General features: G+C 40.4%; 1 protein-coding gene across 1 annotated transcript in view; it reads left to right on the top strand.

The window, feature by feature from the left end:
* LOC139746545 (potassium channel subfamily K member 15-like) overlaps positions 1 to 13,777 on the top strand; it is a 19,698-nt gene extending 5,921 nt beyond the window's left edge. The window contains exons 3-7 of the mRNA XM_071657896.1: positions 59 to 237; positions 7,025 to 7,214; positions 7,646 to 7,761; positions 8,674 to 8,787; positions 12,529 to 13,777. Of these exons, the coding sequence (XP_071513997.1) occupies positions 59 to 237; positions 7,025 to 7,214; positions 7,646 to 7,761; positions 8,674 to 8,787; positions 12,529 to 12,744 (815 nt within the window). The 3' untranslated portion in view covers positions 12,745 to 13,777. The remainder of the gene's footprint in view (positions 1 to 58; positions 238 to 7,024; positions 7,215 to 7,645; positions 7,762 to 8,673; positions 8,788 to 12,528) is intronic.
* The last annotated feature ends 8,858 nt before the right edge of the window (positions 13,778 to 22,635 follow it).

The raw sequence follows: 22,635 nt of genomic DNA, 5'->3' as shown, positions 1-22,635 counted from the left end.
GAGTATTATATAGCTTTGTTACTCCTACCATCTACCCCTTCCTCTCGCTCTCCGTTAGGTTACGGCAACACGGCACCCGTCACAACATGGGGCCGGTTCTTTTGCATTCTCTTCGGTTTCGTGGGCATTCCGGTTACGATAACCGTCATAGCGGACTTGGGCACGATGTTCGCTAATATGGTGTCCGCTTTAGCGAGGTATCTCGCCTCCTTCACCAAGACGTGTCGACCCTTTAAGGTAAGTTGGGTAAATGGTCGTAAATGTAAGGGAAAAAAATGAGGGTAGAAGTGATTAAGTTCTGTTAATGTATGTAAATGTAAGGGGGGAATGGGGTAGAATTGATTAAGTTCTGTAAATGTAAGGGGGAAAAATGGGGTAGAAGTGATTAAGTTCTGTAAATGTACGTAAATGTAAGGGGGAAAGGGGGGGTAGAAGTGATTAAGTTCTGTAAATGTAAGTGGGAAAAATGGGGATGGAAGTGATTAAGTTCTGTAAATGTGCGTAAATGTAAGGGGGGAATGGGGTAGAATTGATTAAGTTCTGTAAATGTAAGGGGGAAAAATGGGGATGGAAGTGATTAAGTTCTGTAAATGTACGTAAATGTAAGGGGGAAAAAATGGGGATGGAAGTGATTAAGATCTGTTAATGTACGTAAATGTAAGGGGAATATGGGGGTAGAAGTGATTAAGTTCTGTAAATGTACGTAAATGTAAGGGGGAAAAAATGGGGTAGAAGTGATTAAGTTGTGTAAATGTACGTAAATGTAAGGGGAAAAAATGGGGATGGAAGTGATTAAGATCTGTTAATGTACGTAAATGTAAAGGGAATATGGGGGTAGAAGTGATTAAGTTCTGTAAATGTACGTAAATGTAAGGGGAAAAATATGGGGATAGAAGTGATTAAGTTCTGTAAATGTACGTAAATGTCAGGGGAATATGGGGGTAGAAGTGATTAAGTTTTATAAATGCATGTAAATGTAAGGGGAACATGGGGAAGATGTAATTAAGTTTTGTAAATGCATGTAAATGTAAGGGAAAAATGGAGGTAGAAGTAAATCAGTTCTGTAAATGATGTGTAAATGTAAATTTTTTCTTTATGACATTTTTCACTCTCACTCATCACACAATTATTCTTTCCTCACTTTCAACACTTTCCTCACTTTCAAACCCAGCCCAGGTGTTCATCTTCCCCTCTTCGGGGCTGGTCGATAAATAGGTACCTGGTTTAAGCTTGGGTATGTGTGTATGAGAGAGAGAGAGAGAGAGAGAGAGAGAGAGAGAGAGAGAGAGAGAGAGAGAGAGAGAGAGAGAGAGAGAGAGAGAGAGAGAGAGAGAGAGAGAGAGAGAGAGAGAGAGAGCATGAGCAGTCTAATGGATCACATATCATTACATAAACAGGGAATGGTCAATAATCATCTATCTAAAGGATTACATTAGAATCAAAAGAGAATCTGAGCGTCTCAAGTTTAACCAATGGTGTCAAAAAAAACAAACAAAAAAGATCTAATAGAGAGGATCCAAAGGCAGGGCGACAAAGACATGTTGTAAGGAAAAGAAGAGAATTGAGTTACAGGGAGAAGGTAGAGAGGTCTGTATACCTCCCCATCATGGAAAAGAGAGATGAGTTAGGAGAGACTTGATCACAAATTTTACTTAGATACTCACACGGACGATTTTCAGAGTGGAGGATATATACTTTGGCCACAGGTCAACCAGAGGTTAACCAGAGGTCACAACAACAGATAGTAAGAAAGGTATGACGTGTATTTTTGTGTACGTTCGTAAACCATGATAATGTTCACCGGATGAGAGAGACGCTTGAGCTAGACATAAGTGAATAAACTCTACAAAAATTGTAGATCAGAACAAAGGTAGATGAATGTGTGGATGGACGATAGGTAGATATGGAGAGGGAAAGGCTTGAGAGAACGAAAGACAGAGATGAAGAGACAAGAGAGACAAAAGAGGATCAGACAAAAAAAGAGACATAGAGACTTTATAATCTACAGATAGGAAGTACAGAAGTTCGTGATGAGAAAAAGAAAGAAATTGGAATAAGCTGTGCATAGAAAGAAACAGAAAAGAAAAGACAGGAGATAACAAAGTGATGATCCTGAAGGATGGGATTTAAGGAAAAAAGGATAAATGGTAATTATAAAACAGGAGGGACATGTAAAACACAAATAATGCAAAACACACGAAGCAAAAAGGGAACGAGCGAAGAAAAACGGATGAAAGCAACAAAAAAAGCAACAGCAATAACTAAGAATTATGAAATTAGAACAAAGAACAAAGTTTGTAGAACAAGAGGAGCCAGAATTACAGAACAAATTGCGCTTAAGAATAACATAAAACGGAGAACATAGAAACATAGCGTACGAAAACAAAAAAATATAAATGTATGTTACAAAACATATGGAAATAAAAGGACAAGAACGAAGAACAAAGAGCCAACGGAACAATCTGCAAAAGAAAATATATGTATAACAATATGTATACTAATGCAACACATGAAGAACAAAAATATTCAGAGAACCTTCAGACGTATGTATAAGCGTGCCAAGAATCTGGGGTTTGACCAGTGACTATTAAGGAGTCGCTTTGATCCACACAGCTGGAGGCAAAAAGTTGATCAGGATTACAAACATAACCCACAGATTATCCACACGCATTGGTGAGAGGGCATTGACCTGATATGACTGTATTGACCACACCTTTGCTATAGACTGAGAGGTATTGAGAACATAGCTATTGACCACATGGATATCTTTGCTATAGACTGAGAGGTATTGAGAACATAGCTATTGACAACAGGGATATCTGTGCTATAGACTGAGAAGGTATTGAGAACATAGCTATTGACCATCATCATATTGACCATCATCTCTCAGATGATGACAGGACTTTGATGCATGCGGAGATAGATAGATAGATAGATGAGAGAGAGAGAGAGAGAGAGAGAGAGAGAGAGAGAGAGAGAGAGAGAGAGAGAGAGAGAGAGAGAGAGAGAGAGAGAGAGAGAGAGAGAGAGAGAGAGAGAGAGAGAGAGAGAGAGAGAGAGAGAGAGAGAGAGAGAGAGAGAGAGAGAGAGAGCCACTGCTTCCCAGTAGATCACATTTCAAAAAGATATCCCTTCCCCTCCCCTTCCCCTTCCCCTTCCCTTTTGCTCATAGATAGATACGGGTTGTGTGTGTGTGTGTGTGTGTGTGTGTGTGTGTGTGTGTGTGTGTGTGTGTGTGTGTGTGTGTGTGTGTGTGTGTGTGTTCCAGGAAGCCAGCCAATCTTGGGGCAAGTGTGAGTTATGGAAGGATTTTTCCAGTCCCCGGGAATGAATTTTCCGGTCTAACTCACTCTATATCAGCGAGGGTCGTAATTCCCAGGCTATATATATGTCACACTGTGCTCATTATCGCCATGATAGTGCCGGGGGTTAAGAACACGCTATACTCGACATGCGTATGATATGGTATTTCTTGTTGTTTTATGAACCTGAAAAATAAAGTTATTACGATAATGATGATAAATGTCCATATCATTATTATCATTATAATTGTTATTATCATTAGCAGTAACTATATCATTAGCGCTATTATTATATATAACTAATATCAACTTAATTATATATGCCACTAATATTTTTCTATTATTATCATTATCATTATCATCGTTACTATCATTATTATCATTATTATTGGACACGATTATCGGCTTATCATTGCAGCCATCAATCGTGTTCTTGATGCTGCTCTTCATATCATGTTGCCAATCCATTTTTTTTTTATCAGTTCGAGTAGATTTTTTTATCGTAAAAACCCTAAAGGAAATTGATGCACGTTCGTCTTGTAGGATCTGTCAATAGATTCCCCTACTCACACTTTCAGAAATCCCTGTTGTCGTTTATAAACTCCAGAACTGAGGACTTAAGTCAAATTCTTAAAGTTTTCTGTGAACTTATGTAAGTTTTGAGCCATCTGTTCGTTTTCTTTTACAGTTTTTCGTTTGGAGGAGAAAAAAGGAAAAATCGATTCAAATAACAGGTAACAGATGACGAGACATGTTATTCCCGTTTGGTGTTAACAGTACACCATAACAGGAGCCGGGGTTAACAAGAGTTGGCCTTTGAAAAAGCAACGGTGGAACTCCCGTTGCTCCCTGTTAGGGACCAGTTCTCTGAATGTCCCTAAGTTAGACAAAATGGGTCATTTTAGTATTGGATCGTCTGGGACTATCGCCAGGTTGAAGGTACATAAAAGTTGTGGGAAGAAAGTTGTATACTTACTTTACGTGATGACGAAGGCTGTTAAATTCACAGGCGTTCGTGAGGGTAGGGTGTAAATTCGCGCAAGTTGGCGGGGGTAGGCTGTAAATTCGCGTAAGTTGGCGGGGGGTAGGTTGTAAATTTGCTCAAGTTGGTGTATAGGGTAGGGGGATCAGCTGTAAATTAACTGTATATGGGACAAGGGTAAACTAATGTCGATTAACTCCCTAATGGATCGTACTAACATTAATGTTCCCTTGGGTGAAAATATTGTCTAGATACATACCACTTTGTCTTAAGTGAAAGTATGTGATTTTCTTTCTCCCAATAGCTTGAAAACTATAAGGGACGAGGGACTTCTACCTTGTGGCGTATACCTTGTTTTCTTTATATTACGTTTTGATAGTGAAGATCTAGAATCACAGGAGCTGAGTTATGGAGATTTTCCTTGTCCCTATTTGCCTTTCCTGCCTTCGCGAAGCAGCGCCAGAAACAGACACACAGCTGGCCCGATCTGCTCAACAGCCACTCTCGCGCTGCCTTGTATGATGTAACGAAACCACAGCTCACCATCCACAGCCGAGCCTCAGAGAGTAATTGATTATGGTAAATTCTGACCGCTTCATATGCCATGGCTCAGCACCAGTGACGGCACGTCGCCTCCCATGTACCATATCGATTCAGTTAATTCTATCCCATCGCATGTACGCCTCTCGTCTCCCCTGAATGTTCAGGCCACAGTAACTCAAAGCCGAAGGTGACAAATACGTCTACGGAAAGAGAAATGTACATGTAACACGGGTTGGAATCGAACCCTGGGAGGGGTGTCAGGCTGCTTCGACCACACAGCCACCAGCCACCCAGTGTTTTCATTTGTCAAACCATCAGTTCCGTGGTGGATTAAGGTCAGTGTTGACCCCACCACGTTGGGGTTAGGATGGAGCAAAAAAACCAGTGGGTGAGTGACTTGTAGGTATGTCTTTGAACCTCTGTGTGGCCCCTCACAGGGTTTGAAACCGACCCCTGGTATATATATATATATATATATATATATATATATATATATATATATATATATATATATATATATATATATATATATATATATATATATATATATATATATATATATATGTAAATAACAAGTATAACATTAATCATTCTCTTGCAACAGAACAAGTTTTATTTTTTTCACTCGTTCTCCATTATAAACACGAAAAGTGTTGGTTGATCACGCACTTCCTGGAGCTGAGGAGGGTGAGTATGTGAGTGTGTGTGTGTGTGTGTGTGTGTGTGTGTGTGTGTGTGTCAGGTGAGTGAGTGCATGTACGACCAGGAACCAGCCAGGTCGAGCTGGGTCGTCCAGTGACCAGCACCCAGAGAGAGTCGTACTAACCTGGTCGCCACTTACACCCAACTCCTTCACTAGTTAACTCACTAGTGTTGAGCATATTACATTGTCTAGGATGTAGGTGATTAGTTCCCTCGAGGTTTGGATTGGGTTTAGGATTAGTAATATCATTTCCTGATTATGTTCAGGAGTGGTGTTCTCTTTCTCTGATTGGGTTCAGGATGAGTATTATTAATCCCTGATTGGGTTCAGGATTAGCATGTCTTCCTCTGATTGGGTTCAGGATTAGTATTGTCTCCCTCTGATTGGGTTCAGGATTAGTATTGTCTCCCTCTGATTGGGTTCAGGATTAGAAATGTCTTCCTCTGATTGGGTTCAGGATTAGAAATGTCTTCCTCTGATTGGTTTCAGGATTAGCACTCTGAAATGTCGAATCATCAGTATCTTAATTAGATTTTGGAGTATCTTTATCTCATCTATATGTTCTAGTATCTTAGATAAAAGAATCATAGTATCTTTATCTCATCTATATGTTCCAGTATCTTAGATAAAAGAATTATAGTATCTTTATCTCATCTATATGTTCCAGTATCTTAGATAAAAGAATTATAGTATCTTTATCTCATCTATATGTTCCAGTATCTTAGATAAAAGAACCATAGTATCTTTATCTCATCTATGTTCCAGTATCTTAGATAAAAGAACCATAGTATCTTTATCTCATCTATATGTTCCAGTATCTTAGATAAAAGAATTATAGTATCTTTATCTCATCTATATGTTCCAGTATCTTAGATAAAAGAATCATAGTATCTTTATCTCATCTATATGTTCCAGTATCTTAGATAAAAGAATTATAGTATCTTTATCTCATCTATATGTTCCAGTATCTTAGATAAAAGAATCATAGTATCTTTTCTTCGGTGAATCCATCTCTAATTCACTCACCATAAATTCTACTACAATGCAAATATTTGTAGCTAATTCCTCCATATCTAAATCATCCTTCTAATGTTTAAGTAATAGAGACTAAATTAATTTAGAATTAGATGATTCATAAGATATCAATTTGTCTTCTTTTTCTATCCTATACATTTTTAAGCTATTCCTCCCCACTCTAACCTATGAAAAAAAGGCATCAACCTTAATTACATTTTGTAAAACACATTGCCCTGATACACACACCCTTCAGGGTAATTACTTTAAAGTAATTATCCCATCAGCGGTTAATTATCCAAGCAGTAATTTTGATCAAATTAAAAAAAAAAAACCCAGGCACGAAAGGTAATTTTTTTTTCTCTCGAGTCATGTAATTCTCTGTGTTTCTGATTACCTTTTCTATGTTATCTTACCCCCAAGACTAACGTGTGTCAACCACTGTATATACGCCCACTAACGCCCTCTATCATCTTGCAGAAGCTGAGGGCCCCAGTGCTACAGAAGGGCTCGCGTTGGCTCATGGTCTTGGGTTCCATTGGGGCCCTCCTGGTGTACATAGCCATTGGCGGGGTCCTCTTCATCCAGTGGGAAAACTGGACGTTCTTCGAAGCCTTTTACTTCTGCTTCATCACCATGACAACGATAGGCCTTGGTGATTTCGTACCTGGTATAAAGTTACATCACCTTTTCTTTGTTGTTGTTGTTGGTATTGGTTCCTTTTTTTGTTAGAGAGAGAGAGAGAGAGAGAGAGAGAGAGAGAGAGAGAGAGAGAGAGAGAGAGAGAGAGAGAGAGAGAGAGAGAGAGAGAGAGAGAGATGTATTATGTATAGAGATTTCCCCATAACAATTAGTTTCATTCTAAATGAAACGCCGTACACTTCTGTAGTTCTATGATAAAAAAAAAAACTCAAAAACTCAAAACTATTTCGATCAGTTCATCAAAAAAAAAAAAAATAAATAGAAAATTGTATATGCTTCACTAACATTTCTTTTTTTTTTTCATATATAAAAAGGAAATGAATTACGTGAGTTTTACGAATCATATTCAAGAATATTTCTCTATAAGGGGTAAGGAAAAAAACATTCTTTCTCCTCTAGTTCGGACGGAGTTCATGCTGGTGTGCACGCTCTACATCCTGGTGGGCCTGGCTCTCACCTCTACCATAATAGAGCTGGTGAGGAGGCAATATGCAGAGAGCTGGCAACAGTTCAAGGTAAGAGATCTGGGTTATTATATCATCACACAATTTCCCTTGCGTCTGATAGCGCAGCTGCCATGATGAAATGCTAAACCTTTATCATAAAACCCTTCCTTTCTTTTAGGTTGGTCCTGTCTATCATATTGTCTATAGCTATGGCTATAATCAGGTACTACCCTTCCCCATATATATCTTTTAGAAGATTAATGGTTGGTTATAATTCCCATATTTAACCATACCCACCGCCATAGTTGCTGCCTCCTATTTATCACTGACTGCATCAGAATAAGCCAATCCCTGATTTTTGTTGATGTGGCTGTCGCTATAGATCAGCTTTTACACCTCCCCAAGGCAACTTCACTCAGGCTATGGCAATTTCAATGAGTCTCTGGCAATTAAGGCGTGAGTGTGGCATCTTTGGCTGTGACGAAAATCTAGCCTGGCAATGTTAACTGTAGGGTGATCATGGCGAATTTCTGAAATGGCTATAACGTCTTTTGTTTTCACTGACAACTTTATCATGGAACAGAAATTCTGCTTGGCTATGACAACTTTTATGTGGCTATGGCAACTATAAGTTTTGTATGGTTAGCTTTCGTGTGCCTATGGCAACTTTTAGTGTTTCTATGGCAACTTTAGTGTGACCATGGCAACTTGAGTGAGGTTATAACAACATAAGTGTGAGTATGGCAACTTTAGTGTGACTGTGGCAACTTTCATGTGGCTATGGCAGCTTTAGTGTGGCTATGGCAACTGTAGTGTGACTATGGCAACTTTAATGAGGCTATAACAACTTAAGTGTGAGTATGGCAACTTTAGTCTGACTGTGGCAAATTTAATGCGACTATGGCAACTTTAGTGTGACTGTGGCAGCTTTCATGTGACTATGGCAACTGTAGCGTGACTATGGTAACTTCAATCCCACAGGAACTCAGCGGGCGCCTGGGCGAGCTGTCCGGGCCGCTGGCAGACCAGCTGAAGCGTCTTGGGGAGCAGGCTGGAGACATCAGCATTGATGTCCACCTCATGAAGGACCTCAAGGTATGTGTACATGAAGTCAGCAGACAGACATCAGCAGGAGACTTCAACTTCATCATCATGATGAACGCCCATGTTGATAAAGGACTTCTGGACCTGGTCTCTGAAGTCAGTAGACATCACCAGTGAACCTCCACCTGTTATGAACGCCCATGTTGATAAAGGACTTCAGGACCTGGTCTCTGAAGTCAGTTGACATCACCAGTGAACCTCCACCTGTTATGAACGCCCTGTTGATAAAGGACTTCAGGACCTGGTCTCTGAAGTCAGTAGACATCACCAGTGACCTGTTAGAGAACCTCGAGGTTTGTGACCCGAAGTCAGAAGACATCAACTGATGTGGTGATTCTGTTCGAAGAAGTAGCGAGAGGCCACACGAAGTCATGAGAGACGATGTCAAATCCAGTGGCCCATGAGAGGTTATTCAAGGCACAGGGGAGGTCATTAAGGGGTTATCCTGGGGGAGACAATCACGATAATCAGAGGCCACGGAAGGGTCAGGTGAGGTCGTGGAGTTTGATCTGGGTCACTGAAGGTCACACGAGAGATCGTAGATGGCTATGTAGAGTTAGGAGAGATGATCACCACAGGTTAGGTTAGGTTAGGTTAGGTTAGGTTAGGTTAGGTTAGGTTAGGTCAGGTTAGGTTAGGTTAGGTTATCAAAGGTTAGGTTAGGTTATCATAGGTTAGGTTAGGTTATCAAAGGTTAGGTTAGGCTAGGTTAGGTTAGGTTATCAAAGGTTAGGTTAGGTTAGGTCAGGTTAGGTTATCAAAGGTTAGGTTAGGTTATCAAAGGTTAGGTTAGGTTATCAAAGGTTAGGTTAGGTCAGGTTAGGTTATCAAAGGTTAGGTTAGGTTATCAAAGGTTAGGTTAGGTTATCAAAGGTTAGGTTAGGTCAGGTTAGGTTATCAAAGGTTAGGTTAGGTTATCAAAGGTTAGGTTAGGTTGTCAAAGGTTAGGTTAGGTCAGGTTAGGTTATCAAAGGTTAGGTTAGGTTATCAAAGGTTAGGTTAGGTTATCAAAGGTTAGGTTAGGTCAGGTTAGGTTATCAAAGGTTAGGTTAGGTTAGGTCAGGTTAGGTTATCAAAGGTTAGGTTAGGTTATCAAAGGTTAGGTTAGGTTATCAAAGGTTAGGTTAGGTCAGGTTAGGTTATCAAAGGTTAGGTTAGGTTATCAAAGGTTAGGTTAGGTTATCAAAGGTTAGGTTAGGTCAGGTTAGGTTATCAAAGGTTAGGTTAGGTTAGGTCAGGTTAGGTTATCAAAGGTTAGGTTAGGTTATCAAAGGTTAGGTTAGGTTATCAAAGGTTAGGTTAGGTCAGGTTAGGTTATCAAAGGTTAGGTTAGGTTATCAAAGGTTAGGTTAGGTTATCAAAGGTTAGGTTAGGTCAGGTTAGGTTATCAAAGGTTAGGTTAGGTTATCAAAGGTTAGGTTAGGTTATCAAAGGTTAGGTTAGGTCAGGTTAGGTTATCAAAGGTTAGGTTAGGTTATCAAAGGTTAGGTTAGGTTATCAAAGGTTAGGTTAGGTCAGGTTAGGTTATCAAAGGTTAGGTTAGGTTATCAAAGGTTAGGTTAGGTCAGGTTAGGTTATCAAAGGTTAGGTTAGGTTATCAAAGGTTAGGTTAGGTTATCAAAGGTTAGGTTAGGTCAGGTTAGGTTATCAAAGGCTATCTTTTTCAGGTCATTGGGCTTTGCAGGAGTTTGTCAGTTAATGTAATCTCTCGAATGCCTTGGTACGACTCTTGAAAACAACGGCACGACCCCTGAGCACGATGGTACGACCCTTGACCACGACGGTACGACCTTAAAGCATGTTGGTGTGGTCTTCGACCCCGCCCCCACCTGTATTCTAGGGTCAGGTCAAAGACCACACTAACGTATCCTATGGTCGTACTGTCGTGCTCAAGTGTCCTACCGTCGTGCTCAAGGGTCGTACCGTCGTGCTCAAGGGTCGTACCGTCGTGCTCAAGTGTCATACCGTCGTGCTCAAGGGTCGTACCGTCGTGCTCAAGGGTCGTACCGTCGTGTTCAAGGGTGTACCGTACCGTCGTGCTCAAGGGTCGTACCGTCGTGCTCAAGGGTCGTACCGTCGTGCTCAAGGGTCGTGCCGTCGTGCTCAAGAGTCGTACCGTCGTGCTCAAGGGTCGTACCGTCGTGCTCAAGGGTCTTACCGTCGTGCTCAAGGGTCGTACCGTCGTGCTCAAGTGTCGTACCGTCGTGCTCAAGGGTCGTACCGTCGTGTTCAAGGGTGTACCGTACCGTCGTGCTCAAGGGTCGTACCGTCGTGCTCAAGGGTCGTGCCGTCGTGCTCAAGAGTCGTACCGTTGTGCTCAAGGGTCGTACCGTCGTGCTCAAGGGTCGTTCCGTCGTGCTCAAGGGTCGCACCGTCGTGCTCAAGGGTCGTACCGTCGTGCTCAAGGGTCTTACCGTCGTGCTCAAGGGTCGTACCGTCGTGTTCAAGGGTGTACCGTACCGTCGTGCTCAAGGTCGTACCGTCGTGCTCAAGGGTCGTACCGTCGTGCTCAAGAGTCGTACCGTTGTGCTCAAGGGTCGTACCGTCGTGCTCAAGGGTCGTTCCGTCGTGCTCAAGGGTCGCACCGTCGTGCTCAAGGGTCGTACCGTCGTGCTCAAGGGTCTTACCGTCGTGCTCAAGGGTCGTACCGTCGTGTTCAAGGGTGTACCGTACCGTCGTGCTCAAAGGTCGTACCGTCGTGCTCAAGGGTCGTACCGTCGTGCTCAAGAGTCGTACCGTCGTGCTCAAGGGTCGTACCGTCGTGCTCAAGGGTCGTACCGTCGTGCTCAAGGGTCGTACCGTCGTGCTCAAGTGTCGTACCGTCGTGCTCAAGGGTCGTACCGTCGTGTTCAAGGGTGTACCGTACCGTCGTGCTCAAGGGTCGTACCGTACCGTCGTGCTCAAGAGTCGTACCGTCGCGCTCAAGGGGGAATAAAGGCGCATTTCTAGGTCTCGTTTGGCAATAATATCAAGCAACATCAACCAGTTAAAATCCAAAAAAATCGATATTTGTTTTTGTTTTTGAAACCCTGACACGAGACCTTCCTTTGGTGAAACTCAGTAGAAACTGAAACTCTCTACTGGAACTGAGGTGAAACTTATTCATCCTACAGAGGCGCTCGGTAAGAACTCAATTTCTGTTTCTTCAAATGTCTTTAGTAGGAAGATGATGTCTGTTTCAGAGTCTTATAGTCTGTGAAGAACATCTGGTCTGTCCCTCCTCCACAATTCATGGTATAAGACGTAAAAAAATTTAGGCTATAAATTTGATGTTCGTTCATAGAAATATAAAGCCTTAATTTGATTTTCATTCGTAGATAAATAAAGCCTTAATTTGATTCTTATATATATATATAAAAAAGACAAACATGAGAAAGCTTAAGCTTTAGATTTTATTGTTTATATAAAGACAAACATGAGAAAGCTTAAGCTTTAGATTTTCTTGTTTTTATAAAGACAAACATGAGAAAGCTTAAGCTTTAGATTTTCTTGTTTTTATAAAGACAAACATGAGAAAGCTTAAGCTTTAAATTTTCTTGTTTTTAATAAAGACAAACATGAGAAAGCTTAAGCTTTAAATTTTCTAGTATCCAAAGATACCTGAAATATTTTTTAACTCGCACTTGCTTCCATGGCTAAACCACCTTCCTCTCTCTCTCTCTCTCTCTCTCTCTCTCTCTCTCTCTCTCTCTCTCTCTCTCTCTTGCCCTTTTTCTCTCCCCTCCCCCACAGGAACTCCGCAACGCCCTCCAGCTTAGCACCAGGCTTGAGGCCATCTCGCGCATGGACCCCAAGCTGCGGAGCGACGCTAAGCTTGTCGAGCTTCTCAAAGCTCACCTGAACGGCCAGGAGAACAGCGAGGATGCGCTCAGTGAGAAGGAACCCCTGCAACCCGAAGCCAATAAGAAAAAAGTCATTCAGGTAGTCATATACGAGAGCTCTGTATGAGCCAAGCCCGCGTGTGTGTGTGTGTGTGTGTGTGTGTGTGTGTGTGTAGGTAGGTAGGTAGGGAGGTAGAGAGAGGGAAGGTGGTGCTCTGTGCGTGTATGGTCACCGATATTATGATCTACGAGAGAGAGAGGCTCCGTATGATGGAACTCGTGTGTGGAGGATGTTCTTACGTCTTCGTGATCGCTGGCGTGTAGTCTACGAGAGGTTTAGGAAATGTGGCGGAAGATGTATAAAGAGTAGTGAGTGGATGTATAATAGTCGCTGGCGTATCGCTGTCGTATCGCTGTCGTATCGCTGGCGTATCGCTGGCGTATCGCTGGCGTATGGTCTTTAAATCGCAAAGCTACATCAAGAGACTTGTATGAGTGGTATGATTACAGGCCAATGGTCTGCCAAAGCTCATCTACTGTATCCCCTTGATGGGGATACAGTAGCTGTGTGTGATCTACGACAGCAAGATAACGTAGCTGTGTGTGATCTACGACAGCAAGATAACGTAGCTGTGTGTGATCTACGACAGCAAGATAACGTAGCTGTGTGTGATCTACGACAGCAAGATAACGTAGCTGTGTGTGATCTACGACAACAAGATAACGTAGATGTGTGTGATCTACGACAGCAAGATAACGTAGCTGTGTGTGATCTACGACAGCAAGATAACGTAGATGTGTGTGATTTACGACGACAAGATAATGTAGCTGTGTGTGATCTACGACAGCAAGATAACGTAGCTGTGTGTGATCTACGACAGCAAGATAACGTAGATGTGTGTGATTTACGACGACAAGATAATGTAGCTGTGTGTGATCTACGACAAGATAACGTAGCTGTGTGTGATCTGTGACAAGATAACGTAGCTGTGTGTGATCTACGACAACAAGATAACGTAGCTGTGTGTGATCTACAACAACAAGATAACGTAGCTGTGTGTGATCTACAACAACAAGATAACGTAGCTGTGTGTGATCTACGACAACAAGATAACGTAGCTGTGTGTGATCTACAACAACAAGATAACGTAGCTGTGTGTGATCTACAACAACAAGATAACGTAGCTGTGTGTGATCTGTGACAAGATAACGTAGCTGTGTGTGATCTACAACAACAAGATAACGTAGCTGTGTGTGATCTACAACAACAAGATAACGTAGCTGTGTGTGATCTACGACAGCAAGATAACGTAGCTGTGTGTGATCTACAACAACAAGATAACGTAGCTGTGTGTGATCTATGACGACAAGATAACGAAGCTGTGTGTGATCTACGACCACAAGATAACGTAGCTGTGTGTGATCTACGATGACAAGATAACGTAGCTGTGTGTGATCTACGACAGTAAGATAACGTAGCTGTGTGTGATCTACGACAGTAAGATAACGTAGCTGTGTGTGATCTACGACAGTAAGATAACGTAGCTGTGTGTGATCTACGACAGTAAGATAACGTAGCTGTGTGTGATCTACAACAACAAGATAACGTAGCTGTGTGTAATGTACCGTAAGTTATCTCATCTACTTCACACAACCACCGCTTGGTAAGCAAGTGTTTTTGAGAACCTGTATGATAGTAACCCTACTCCGTCTACATCGAGGTGGTATGTACATACCAGGGACTACAATACACGGACTGCTGGGATCTGCCGTGTCCTCTACGAGTCTAGAAAGGCAGCCAAGGAGCAAAAGATCCTTGAGAGTTCTAAATGAGCTGTGGGAATGTCTAAATGTTCTTCGGGAGTTCTGAATGAACTCTGGGGGGCATGAAATGGTCCTCAAGAACGCAAAGTGAACTGTTGAGGGTTCTGAATGAGTTCTAGGAACTGTTTAAGATCTTCCAGGGCTCTCAGTGGTTTCCGTAAGCTCTCGTGAGCTTATTGGGTTCTAAATCAACTTTGTGAGCTCTAAATAAACTCAAGGAGCTTTAAAGGACTTTGAGGGCTCTAGATGAACCCTGAGAGCTCGGATAATACACTGGAGCTCTAAAGGATCCTTAAGGGCTTGAGATTAAGTCTTAGAGCTCTAAATGAACCCCAGGAGTTCAAAGAGATCTTTCCGAGTTTTAAAAGAACTCCAAGTGATCGCTGCCCATAGGTATTTTTAGTGCATTCCTGCATCTAGAATTTTTGCTCCTTTTGGAATTTTATTTGAAACCTGAGAACAGTTGAGGTTCGAAACCAGACAGTGCTCACAGGACACTGAGATGGGTTTCTTTTGCTTTTGGCATATTTTGAGCTTGTGGGTTTATGGTAGACGCACAAATGTTATAAATCAGGAAATATATTTTGTAGTGTATTGAAATATCTCTTTATAGGTGATGGACTCTTTCTGCTGTGCAGAAAAATAGCATATCAAGATATCGTCTCAAGATATCACTTCAAGATATCAGTATCGTTTAAGGTATTAGCTTCTTTTATGATATCAAATTCCTTCATGATATCATTATCTTCGAGAAATAGCCTTACTTTGAAACATCCTCTCCTCTTCCTCCTCCTCCAAGATATCAGCTGCATTTAAGATATCAACAACTTACACCAAGATAACAACATCGAATACTTTGCCTTTGTGGCTACCACAGACGTGTTGCAAATTACGCATTTTGCACTTGAGGTCAAACACTCATTTGTTTACTTATCTCTTCTTACCCTAATGACTGATTACCTTATCCTACACTATAAATGATGTCTTACCCTACCCTAAGGGTGACTGCCTTACTTTACCCTGAGAAAGATTACCTTATTTTGCCCATAGAATGATTATTACACGAAAGTGCACTTGGGAACTTATCGTGTTTCATTTCCCCGTGGACTCATAGGAATATATATATATATATATATATATATATATATATATATATATATATATATATATATATATATATATATATATATATATATATATATATATACATATATATATATATATATATATATATATATATATATATATATATATATATATATATATATATATATATATATATATATATATATATGTATTATTTTTTTTTTTATTATACTTTGTCGCTGTCTCCCGCGTTTGCGAGGTAGCGCAAGGAAACAGACGAAAGAAATGGCCCAAACCCCCCCCCCCCATACACATGTATATACATACGTGCACACACGCAAATATACATACCTACACAGCTTTCCATGGTTTACCCCAGACGCTTCACATGCCTTGATTGAATCCACTGACAGCACGTAAACCCCGGTATACCACATCGATCCAATTCACTCTATTCCTTGCCCTCCTTTCACCCTCCTGCATGTTCAGGCCCCGATCACACAAAATCTTTTTCACTCCATCTTTCCACCTCCAATTTGGTCTCCCTCTTCTCCTCGTTCCCTCCACCTCCGACACATATATCCTCTTGGTCAATCTTTCCTCACTCATTCTCTCCATGTGCCCAAACCACTTCAAAACACCCTCTTCTACTCTCTCAACCACGCTCTTTTTATTTCCACACATCTCTCTTACCCTTACGTTACTCACTCGATCAAACCACCTCACACCACACATTGTCCTCAAACATCTCATTTCCAGCACATCAATCCTCCTGCGCACAACTCTATCCATAGCCCACGCCTCGCAACCATACAACATTGTTGGAACCACTATTCCTTCAAACATACCCATTTTTGCTTTCCGAGATAATGTTCTCGACTTCCACACATTCTTCAAGGCCCCCAGAATTTTCGCCCCCTCCCCCACCCTATGATCCACTTCCGCTTCCATGGTTCCATCCGCTGCCAGATCCACTCCCAGATATCTAAAACACTTCACTTCCTTCAGTTTTTCTCCATATATATATATATATATATATATATATATATATATATATATAATATATATATATATATATCCACCTTAGCAATCGATTCCACCTCAGGCTGGTTTAACATATTAAAGCAGGAAAAAGTTTTAATGACACATGTCACCAGATTACAATTCAACACCTTATAGGAAGGCACGTTGATGCTTTCGTTGGGATCCCCAGCCAAAGGCATGTTGAACCATCGAACAAGCGTTTCAATTCTCTATATTCCGATCTCTCGCATTAAAACACCAACTTTTCATTACTCATCTTTGTCAATCTTTGTCAAGTTATTTCATATCACTTGAGACTGAACACAATTGAAAATCATGTGTAATTGCAGATCTGTTTTTCTTATGAGCCTTAAAAAGATCTATTCTTTAATGAATGTAGAAAACGGTTAGTTTATAATGTACAAGACTTTCATATTTCATACATGCCTCTATATTATACACTTACCATTAAAATCATTCATCGATTATTGTTCGTTTTATATCCTTACCACAGCTGGTATTCCAACTCTTAAAATCAATAGAGTCAATGACATTTCCAATCATTATAATCTTAATCAGTAGCTGACATAGCATGGACGAAAACTCGCCTCAGTCATGACCAACTCGGGTAGAACGTAAGAAAAATAGGTACCAGCACAAATTCAGCAGCTCCTCAGGTCGGTGTAGACTCGAGTCTGAAGTAAGAGGGACAGACAAAGGACGGAAGAGAATCTTCATCCCTTCCCTGTGTGAAGAATGAAATTTGGCGCCATAACGGTTAATCCTCATGTGGCTTTTGCTCTCCATAGAAGCTAAGGGATGTGGCTGCTATCAGCCAGGCGTGTGCCGAGGGAGCAGATGAAAGAAAGGGTCGAGACACCCAGATCGTTCACGAGAGCTGTGGCTAAGATGTTACCTGCAAAATAGAGAGGAGGATGCAAGACTGCAGTGGACGGAGAGGGATGGTTTTGAGACAGGTGACAGTAGGCTGGGTGATACGCTGGAGGGATTTTGATTCCGCTCTGACGAACAGAGACGGGGAAGAAAGAACCGCTTTAGAGGTATGCCAGCATTACTCTTAAGTCGAACGAATGATACGAAATCGCTACTTGCTTGAAAAAGTAGCTACTCCATCCATACAGCAGTTTCCCCCGGCTCTTAAGAAGCGGATTTTGCAAAGTTCGTTAACATAGAGTTGCAAGAATAAGGCGGAGAATATATATATGGCTACGGTCGAAATGTTTGTGTAACTGTACGTTTGAATTCAGAGGGGTTTGAATGTAAGTAACAGAAAACGGATGACATTTCGGGAGAAACAGATATAGAAATTACAGGGTTTTGAATGCAACAGAAAACGGATGACATTTCAGGAGAGACAGAGATAGAAATTACGTATTGGAAATGTCGAATTTAATAGGGTTGCTGCTGCCTCATCTGGACACGGGATATGTTTAGTACCAGAGAAAGAACGAGTATTAGAGGGAAGGGAGGAGGGAAAGCGAGCTGAAGGATGTAGATTAAGATCATGAATGGTGTTGGATGCAGAAGAAAAGAAACCATTTATGAAAAGAAAGAGGGGATTGAAGAGTCCTGGATGACACCATTGTTGATAAGGAACAACCAGACAGAAAACTGTACATCACAGAGAGGAGAAAATGACGGGCCATTACAGCAAGAGTGGTCGACCATTGATTGATTGAGGAGGGAAACGTTTAGTGTGTATGATTAAGAGGTTTTGTCAACACACAGGCACGAATAGAGAGAGAGAGAGAGAGAGAGAGAGAGAGAGAGAGAGAGAGAGAGAGAGAGAGAGAGAGAGAGAGAGAGAGAGAGAGAGAGAGAGAGAGAGAGAGAGAGAGAGAGAAACGGACCACTCAAGGTCCAAGTGAGGTGATCTGGCCTTAACACTACACAAAGAGATGAAGTCTCCATTAAAGAAGTAGAAGAAAGGTAGATCAAAATCTCAGCTGCATGAGAAGGCTCTATAGCACCTTAATCAAGAAATCTACACAAGTAAGGCAAAAAAAGAAAAATGATTAGATAAATAAAAGCTACATATTTAGAAGTCTTGAATTCCGTAAAGGCACGAGGGTTATAGGATCTTTATAATGAGCCAAGTATATTGATATTCCAATTCACACAAGTTATACTTAAAAATAGAGAATGAAAGAGACACGCATAACAGAAAACATAAATGGGGGAACATGGATATAATATCATTACTTGGCATCATATACTAATTCAATAGTAACAGAATTAAGGATACCATTTACAAGTCAGCTGGATTTCTAAGAATATACATTAGTAAATAGGTCCAGATAAGACATGGAAAAGAATGGTATGTGCTAACATTTGTGCAAACATTTCCTAAATAAGCTGTTAGATGATAAAGTAAGCTCTTAAGAGGATGTGTATTTTGTATTAAATGTAATAAACTGTTCCATCCCCTGAAGAACTGAGGGATCAATAGATCAGTAGATGAGTGGGAACCTGCAACCCATGATATATAGGTCTTAGATGAACATAAATATCTACTGTTAAGTTTACTACAGTTTGGCTACTATCATCTATAGAAAGTTCAGGAACATTGTAGGTACGTATATGGTTCTTTCTCTGATTCTACTTCCTTGTCGCACCTTCGCAAACTGTTAGCATTAGAAATCATCATAGTTTACCCTTATATTTGAAGAGCTTTTGAGTAACAGAGAAAATGTTTCTATTAGCTGGGTGACTCAACTAGTAAGATATAAGGTCACCCAAGTCTCAAAACTGCCCAACTTACTATTTTTATTCTCTTTTTCTCTACATTGTAAGGTCTAGCCATACAAACTAAAAGTCTCTTAGATACTATGCAAGCCTTAGGTGTTACTGTTCCCTCATAATGGTCTCTATGAACTACACTTTTGATAAATGAACCTGTGTTAGTCGATCTTCCAATTTTCTCTCCTAAATCATAAGTTATTCTTTATTATGTTTCTGTATTCATAGAAGAAATATTCTAGAAAAAGAAGAGAACCGTCGTAGCCTCTTATAAACAAAGAGCATATATAAGAAATGCTAGGATGAAACTGAATTAGATAGATATGAGTAGAATTGAGAGAGAGAGAGAGAGAGAGAGAGAGAGAGAGAGAGAGAGAGAGAGAGAGAGAGAGAGAGAGAGAGAGAGAGAGAGAGAGAGAGAGAGAGAGAGATGTGAGGTGAGAGCTTGTACGTTGTTTATAACTAAGACATCTGAAGAAAGAGTTCAAGATTTCTCTATTAATGGTCATAACCTGACGTGGATGGCCTTACTGACCCCTTTCTGGCAGCCAATAGACTGAAGGCCTTTCAACCAGCCAATCAACCGATGATATCAGAGTAGACGAATTAAAGTTGAAAGCATAATCGAAATTGATCATGTTAGCAATAATGTTAGTTTGATTTTCGTTCCTTTTTCTAATATATGAGTATAGTAACCAGCCATTGATGAGATGTTTCTCAGTCGAGCTTTGCCTTCTAAATTTTGTTTGTAAGTTAGAACTAGACGTAATTACAAGCAGATATTTGGTTAGGAGACGAAGTTCAAGAAAGAGACGTGGCAACACTAGCGTGCGCCTCTCTCTCCTCTCATAGCACACAAGCAGTAATGACACATAGACTCAGTGATCTGAAGTTATCTCTGAGAAGATATATCAAAAGTGTTCTAAGTTATTACATGATTTCAGCACCGTAACAAACGACAAGTTACTCACAATGAATGATGAGTCAATGACCAGAGATAATGGTGTGAGATCAGTAGACAATTATAAATAGAACATGAGCAAGGTCCGAGTATATTTCTCTCTTCGGGAATATTGTTGTCGAATATTGTATGATACATTTGATATATCATTGTATTGATTCCCTACAACAACAGTGGTTGGTGGTGGGTATTTTGAAGGTTTGTGATGGCTGCTTCGTCAGCCAGCACTACAGTGGTTGTCAAGTTCTCCTCCCTGGTTTCTACCTTTTCTCGCTGCCTCATATATGCATAATGTTTCCCAGCATTCAGTGAACACACACACACACACACACACACACACACACACACACATATATATATATATATATATATATATATATATATATATATATATATATATATATATATATATATATATATATATATATATATATATATATATATGTTACACGACCTCTTGATTTCAAATTCTAGAATCTGTTGTGTTGAACGCTACGCACTAGCCCTACGAAGACTGTCATCATAGCCAATTTCAAAATTACGAATGGAAGAAAAAAAATACGTGATTATGAAACTTTGAAAAAGTTTTACGATAGTGGACAAAGTTCAAGAGATGGAGGGGTCCCTATTGGGCATAATTAAACTCCCGCTCCATACACAAATGGGCAGTTACAAGTAGATGGTTATGAGACACCTCCGTAGAGTAATGGTTAGCGTTGCGACGCAACAATTAAACAGTGCCAGGTTCGAATCCCAGACTAGGCCAACGGATAAATCAGACGTTCTTCCTTCCCCTATGAGGAGGGTGGTCGATGAAGGGGTACCTGGCGTAAGGTGGTATATATATATATATATATATATATATATATATATATATATATATATATATATATATATATATATATATATATATATATATATGTGCTGGAAATGAGATGTTTGAGGACAATGTGTGGTGTGAGGTGGTTTGATCGAGTAAGTAACGTAAGGGTAAGAGAGATGTGTGGAAATAAAAAGAGCGTGGTTGAGAGAGCAGAAGAGGGTGTTTTGAAATGGTTTGGGCACATGGAGAGAATGAGTGAGGAAAGATTGACCAAGAGGATATATGTGTCGGAGGTGGAGGGAACGAGGAGAAGAGGGAGACCAAATTGGAGGTGGAAAGATGGAGTGAAAAAGATTTTGTGTGATCGGGGCCTGAACATGCAGGAGGGTGAAAGGAGGGCAAGGAATAGAGTGAATTGGAGCGATGTGGTATACAGGGGTTGACGTGCTGTCAGTGGAGTGTATCAAGGCATGTGAAGCGTCTGGGGTAAACCATGGAAAGCTGTGTAGGTATGTATTTTTGCGTGTGTGGACGTGTGTATGTACATGTGTATGGGGGGGGGGGTGGGCCATTTCTTTCGTCTGTTTCCTTGCGCTACCTCGCAAACGCGGGAGACAGCGACAAAGTATAAAAAAAAAAAAAAAAAAAAAAAAAATAAAATATATATATATATATATATATATATATATATATATATATTATTTTATATACTTTGTCGCTGTCTCCCGCGTTTGCGAGGTAGCGCAAGGAAACAGACGAAAGAAATGGCCCAACCCCCCCACCCCCATACACATGTATATACATACGTCCACACACGCAAATATACATACCTACACAGCTTTCCATGGTTTACCCCAGACGCTTCACATGCCCTGATTCAATCCACTGTCAGCACGTCAACCCCGGTATACAACATCGCTCCAATTCACTCTATTCCTTGCCCTCCTTTCACCCTCCTGCATGTTCAGGCCCCGATCACACAAAATCTTTTTCACTCCATATATATATATATATATATATATATATATATATATATATATATATATATATATATATATATATATATATATATATATACACACCATCTTACGCCAGGTACCCCTTCATCGACCCACTTTAATTACTATCAACTGAATGTCTGTGTGAAATCTTAAGTGATCACTTGATTAAGTATGATAAAGGACAATTGATCGCCAAATTGATTATAACAAAGAACAGATGATCATCGAGGTAACTATAGCAAAGAGCAAGTGATCAATGAAATAAATATGACAAAGAACAAGTAATCATCAAACTAACTGAAACAAAGAACAAATAATCACTGAAATAACTACAACAAGGGAAAGAGATTATCGAATTAACTATAACATATAGCAAGTGGTCACTGACTTAACTATAACAAATAGCAAGTGATCACTGACCCAACTATAACAAATAGCAAGTGATCACTGTCCTAACTATAACAAATAGCAAGTGATCACTGACCTAACTATAACAAATAGCATGTGATCACCGCCCTAACTATAACAAATAGCAAGTGA

The sequence above is a fragment of the Panulirus ornatus genome, chromosome 65, assembly GCF_036320965.1.
Source record: "Panulirus ornatus isolate Po-2019 chromosome 65, ASM3632096v1, whole genome shotgun sequence".
NCBI classification, from domain to species: Eukaryota; Metazoa; Arthropoda; class Malacostraca; order Decapoda; family Palinuridae; genus Panulirus; species Panulirus ornatus.
Note: the sequence above shows the minus strand (reverse complement) of the source record. Positions and strands in the feature narration are given on the sequence as shown.